The sequence below is a fragment of the Chiloscyllium plagiosum genome, unplaced genomic scaffold (assembly GCF_037043375.1).
Source record: "Chiloscyllium plagiosum isolate Xiang-an unplaced genomic scaffold, Cpla_swu_hap1 HiC_scaffold_2, whole genome shotgun sequence".
Lineage (NCBI taxonomy): Eukaryota > Metazoa > Chordata > Chondrichthyes > Orectolobiformes > Hemiscylliidae > Chiloscyllium > Chiloscyllium plagiosum.
The window spans coordinates 66,254,985-66,260,995 of record NW_028270140.1 but is presented as its reverse complement, the minus strand read 5'-3'; the positions used below and the strand labels follow the sequence as shown (position 1 = coordinate 66,260,995).

Genomic DNA, 6,011 nt, shown 5'->3' with positions numbered 1-6,011 from the left:
GGCGGTCTGTGATCCTTTGGATGCAGAGGCTCATGGGGTGGTAAGTAGGACTGGGGTGGGGGGGGAGACTCTATTTTTGAGAGAGGAAAGAGAAGGGATAAGGGCAGAAAAGGAGCTGATGGCCCTGTCAGTCATGGCAATGGAGAACACACTGATTGAGAAAAAGGTGGACATTTCTTAGGTCCCCTGCAGAATATGGCATCATCAGAACAAATGTGATGGTGATGGAGAAAATGGGATGGACTCCTTAAAGTAAGCAGGGTGTGCAGATGTACAGTCAAGGTAACTGTGGGAGTCAGTCAGTAGCCAGCTCATCCCAGAATTGGAAACAGAGACTTTTGAGGAAGGTAAGGAGAAAGATCTGGTGAAGGTGACAGCAGGAAGCAAAATTGATAAATTTTTCCTTTTCCAAATGAGAGAGAGAGAAGCATTTCAAGTGCTGCGCTGGGGAAAGAGTAGAATTGGAACCAGGAATGTACTTCATACCTCTCAAAGTGACAGGCATTACTCAGGCCCATGTGGTAGCTATGGCCACATCTTTGATCTGAAGACAGTTGAGAGGGATTAAGGGAGAAGTTGTTCAAAATGAAGATGAGCTGAGCCAGGCAATGAAGCGTGCTGGTGGATGGAGATGGTTCAGGCCTCTTTTCCAGGAAGAAGCGGAGAGCCTTAGGACATCCTGATGGGGGATGGATGTAGAGGGGGACTGCACGTGAAGTTGGAAGCTTCGAAACTGGCGTAAAGCATCAGAAGAATCCCAGATGTAACTGGGGAGGTACTAGACAAGGGGAGAAAAAACTCCAGTTAAGGTAGGAAGAAATAATTACCGGGGAGCAGAAGTAGGCAGAAACAATGGATCCACTAGGGGAAGGAGGTAGAAGTGGCAAACTTGGTGTTCACCATCAAAAAAAACTTGATTAAGTCATAGTAAAAGAACCACACCTTTGTTAATTAGTGTGGTGGAATTTCAATATCAAGTGGATGACAGGACCAAGGGTGGCACTGGAAATGTAATCCCAGAGAGAGCTCTGCTGTATACAGTAACAGGACATTTTTCATTAAATCTACACAGTGACGCTTGCCAGATTTGAAATTGCAACATCTTTAAAGTAATGAGGAGATGATATCAAAACAGGGAGTGAAGTAGTATTGTTTGGAAGTAACTAATAGGAACACAATATGCTGTTTTACATTGCTGTGTGAGCATGAGGCAGCACTTCCTGTTGTACAAACCTGCGCTCTCCTATTGGGAGATTGGCGGTACACACCTCCTAACTTTTAAAATACACTAAAAGGACTAAATGGAACGCCGAAACATTTTGTTTTTCTTTCTTGTATGAAGCAAAAAAGAAATTGACAAAGGTGGATGAAAATATTTTCGGGCACAACCAAACGTTAATAGTACAGAAACACAATCAGGGTCAGCATTCGATGTGTTTGACAGAGCTTGTATTGCAATATACAAACTACGCTTTGTGAAATTCTTCTAAAATTGTATTGTAGATTTACTTCCTCCATAAAGCAGCTACTACAAATCCATGCCAAAAATCAGACGGCAACGGATCTGAAACCGGAGGAACAGAACCTACTTGCTTAACTTGTGGGGCGACGTTCCTAACAGCGTGAAAATACGAAACAAACTTTCTGAAACTATAATACTGGCCCAGGGAGAAATGAATGGTTTCGTTAAGCCGCCGACTAACTACTTGAGCCGACATATTTCACAAGGTCCCCTCGGGGTTCAGAGTCTGCAGCGTGCGATTACTTGCAGAGAGAGGATACGTACAGATTAGCGATACCAGCCTTCCTGACGGCCGATGAGATGGCTTTGACAGCGGTGTAAATAGCGCTGAGAAGCTGATTCAGTTCGCCGGTGCCTTTCGCCTTTCTGCCCTCCTCAAGCATGAAACGAGTCACCGTGACAAGGTTGGTATCGAAAGGAGAGCGGTCTGACATGTTTCCTCCCGATTGCTCGCTTAAGGGAGAGAGTGTACAGTCAGGGAGCGATGGGAAGACTGAGCTGCTGAATGAAGCAACTCAAAAAGCCACACCACAAACTTCCAGAGGGAGGCACGTTTTAGATCAGCACTTTCAACCAATCCTCTAACGATCCAGCCCAGGAAAGGGGAGGGACTCCTTCACAGAACAATCAAGCCAAATCTGAGTGGCTAACTGAATCTGGGTAAAGTTCACATGGAAATGGAAATAAACAAGTGGTACGGCATCTAATTTATTGACGTTGCTTTTTGAAGGAAATTTCTGTTGGTGTGCACGGTTGTATTTTTAAAACACACCCATCCTAATGATGTATAATGATGACATACAGTTCCTGCTATAAAGTATCTTTCAGTGATAAACGAGGAATATCATCTATGAGATTACATTTAAATTATGAAGCTATCACAGTGATTTTACCGAACGTGATGAAATCTGGAACTGCTGTCAGTTTATTTCAAAGTTCAGGGGGTCGGTAACTTGACGCGTGCCCCTCCCTCCCCCACAATGAGATCTTCAAATCAGATCAGATCGTGAGATCTTACTGCTTTAGCTACTCCTGAAAGTCCTTTAAAAAAATTGACAGGAACTTCCACTCTTTTATTCCCTCCATCTAAGGACAAAAGAAAATTCTTGAAATTTGAACGTGTTCGTGTGATGTGGGAAGTGGAGAACTGGAACTTTGATTGATAATTGTAATTAACTGAAGTTATCCTTGAAATATAGACGTGTTAAAGGAACTTTATCCCTCCACACTCTCTCAATCCCAGTTGATATTTGGCAACTTTGCAGGGTTTTGAAAGCAATGGTTGGAACTGGAACTTGCTTTCTAATGCAGATGTCAAACAGCAAAAAAAGAGCCGGTATGTTGGGAACATACTGACGCCCATATTTAACGTAAATGCATTTGTTGCTGTGGGAAACTCCTGCAAACCTGATATTCAAATATGTTCAGGCCAATGACGTCGTGTTTTAACCCTACATTCTGTCTTTTGCACTCAGTGCTTGGGTATTCTGGAACTGGTCAGGTAAATAGAGGTGAGAGGTTTGATAGCCCGGAAAACACTGAGACCTCGCAGTTGCTTCCCTGTCTTAGGTAAAGGTTTTTACTCTCAAGACAGAGAGTGTGCTTTCATCGCATTGGAGGCAATTTCTAAGACTTCAGAGGGTCATTTTTGCTACCTTGAAGTTTTATGCCTGTGATCTAAAATTCCCAGCTCTCAATCAGCAACTTTGGGGCAACACTCAGAACTTGAATTTGAATCTCTGATGACGGACAAGAGGAACAAAACTTAAAAGTAATAGCAGCTGCCTTTTCCTAAACTACTTGTCATTTCACAGGGCTCTTGTCTGCTAGATAACCACCAACTTAGACAGTACAGACAGAAGAAGACAGAAAATTAATTTCTCCTGAAAGAAGGCAACCTGCCAAGGTGACTGGATTGGCAAACATGGTCAGTGGCAGATAAGGTCACTGTAGCCTGTTTTTTTGACTTGGTTCTGATGCCTTCAACGATCTGCCACTGGCATCAATCAAATCTCACAATCTGCCATACTGGTCAGCTGGTGAGTTTTTAAAAAATATTGTTCATTCAGGGGATGTGGGCTTCACTGGCTGCATCGGCATCTATTTCTCAAAGTCGACAGTGTGGTGCTGGAAAAGCACAGCAAGTCCTAATGAAGGGCTTTTGCCCAAAATGGCGATTTTCCTGCTCCTCAGATGCTGCTTGATCTGCTGTGCTTTCCCAGCACCACATTCTCATCTCTAATCTTCAGCATCTGCAGTCCTCACTTTCCCCTATTTATTTCTCAAACCTATTTTCCCTTCAGAAAGTGCTGATGAAGTGTCTTCTTGAATCACCACGGTCAATTTGGTGTAGGTGGACCTACAATGCTTTTAGGACCAGAGTTCCCGACCCAGACACAATCGTGCCACATTTTTCCGAGCTGCCGCTTATGCCCAGTAAGAATGAAGTTCAATCAAAATAAGAGAGTCCTCAGATTTGCTATGCTGACTGGATTCCCACATGCCTAGGGAGCTATTGACTGAACAAAGGAGTCACCTTAGACTTCCTGACGTCAGTGGTGGACAAGTTGTTGGAGGGAATCCTGAGGGCCACGATTTACATGTATCTGGATAGGCAAGGACTGATTAAGGATAGTCAACATGTCTATCATGGGAAATCATGTATCATGAACTTGATTGAGTTTTTTGAAGAAGTAACAAAGAAGATTGATGGGGGCAGAGTGGTGGACGTGATCTATATAGAGTCAAGAATGTGGCGCTGGAAAAGTACAGGTCAGGCAGCTTCTGAGGAGCAGGAAAATCGACATTTCTGGTAAAAGCCCTTCATCAGGAGTGATCTTTATGGACAAGGTTCCTCATAGTAGACTGGTTAGCCAGGTTAGATCTCGTGGAATACAGGAAGAACTAACCATTTTGTTGCAGAACTGGCTCGGAGGTAGAAAACAGAGGGTAGTGAATGGTTGCTTTTCAGACAGGAAGCCAATGACCAGCGGTGTGCCACAAGGATCGGTGCTGAGTCCACTGCGTTTTGTCATTTATATAAATAATTTGGATGTGAGCATAAGAGGTTTAATTAGTAAGTTTGCAGATGACACCAAAATTGGAGGTATAGTGGACAGCGAAGAAGGTTACCTCAGAGTACAATGAGATCACGATTAAATGGGAAAATGGGCCTAGGAGTGGCAGATGGAGTTTCATTTAGGATTGCATTTTGGAAAGGCAATTCAGGGCAGGACTTATACACTTAATGGTAAGGTCCTGAACAAATACACCTTGGAGTGCAGGTTCATAGCTCCTTGAAAGTGGAGTCGCAGTTAGATAGGATAGTAAAGAAAGTGTTTGGTATGCTTTCCTTTATTGATCAGAATATTGAGTATAGGAACTGGGAGGCCATGTTCTGGTTGTACAGGACATTGGTTGGGCCACTATTGGAATATCGTGTGCAATTCTGGTCTCCCTCCTATCAGAAAAATGTTGTGAAACATGAAAGGGTTCAGAAGGGATTTACAAGGATATTGCCAGGGTTGGAGGATTTGAAATATAGGGAGAGGCTGAATAGGTTGGCGCTATTTTCCCTGGAGTGTCAGGGCTGAGGGGTGACCATATACAGGTTTATAAAATCATGAGGGGCATGAAGTGGGGGAGTCCAGAATTAGAAGGCATAGGTTTAGGGTGAGAGAGGAAAAATTTAAAAGGCACCTAGGGGGCAACTGTTTCATGCAGAGGGTGGTGTGTGCATGGAATGAGCTGCCAGAGGAAGTGATGAAGGCTTGTACAAATGCAACATTCAAAAGACATCTGGACCGGTATATGACTAGGAAGGGTTTAGAGGGATATGGGCCAAGTGCTGGCAAATGCAACAAAGTTGAGTTAGGATATCTGGCTGGCATGGACAATTTGGACCAAAGGGTTTGTTTCTGTGTGTCTATCTCAATGACTATATGACTCAGGAGTATTCAAAAACCAAAAGGAACACCGCTGCATTAATGTTCAGTTGACATATGATCACTGAAAAATCATTGTGTAGATCAATGCAAGATACCCAGTAAGCTGTCATGATTTCTTCATCCTGCACTAGTCAAGTTTTCCACAGAACTTTGTGCTTTCAAGTATGATCAGTTGATCCCTGTGAGGAGTCCTAACACTACTGCACATACAATCAAAGACAAGTTTAGTTATTAAATAAGCCATTGAGATGCAGAAGAAGTGATTCAGGCACCTGGTCAAATGTGGAAGCAGCTCTCAGTATGCAGCAGCAACAGTATGCGGGATAGTGAGTTATCTGCTCACATTGCAGCAGAAAGGAATGGAACTTCAGGAGAAGGAAGATAATGATTGTTCTTCATCTTCAGGGAGATTTATTTTCAGGAAGAGGTGGAAGAGACTGTTGTGGCAAGGGCAATATAGCCACTCAGCTGCCAATGATGTCTGGGATAGACTCATTTAGGTCCAATTCACCTAATCTGAGGCAGTGCAGTCAACTGGCAGA

General features: G+C 43.4%; 1 protein-coding gene and 1 long non-coding RNA gene across 2 annotated transcripts in view; one reads left to right on the top strand and one right to left on the bottom strand.

The window, feature by feature from the left end:
* fbp1a (fructose-1,6-bisphosphatase 1a) overlaps positions 1-2,047 on the bottom strand; it is a 32,195-nt gene extending 30,148 nt beyond the window's left edge. Inside the window, exon 1 of the mRNA XM_043713388.2 lies at positions 1,787-2,047. Coding sequence (XP_043569323.1) covers positions 1,787-1,956 — 170 coding nt within the window. The 5' untranslated portion in view covers positions 1,957-2,047. The remainder of the gene's footprint in view (positions 1-1,786) is intronic.
* The window catches only part of LOC122561584 (uncharacterized), a 58,458-nt gene that overhangs the window by 36,514 nt on the left and 15,933 nt on the right, over positions 1-6,011 (top strand). The gene's annotated exons all lie outside the window — the stretch shown is intronic.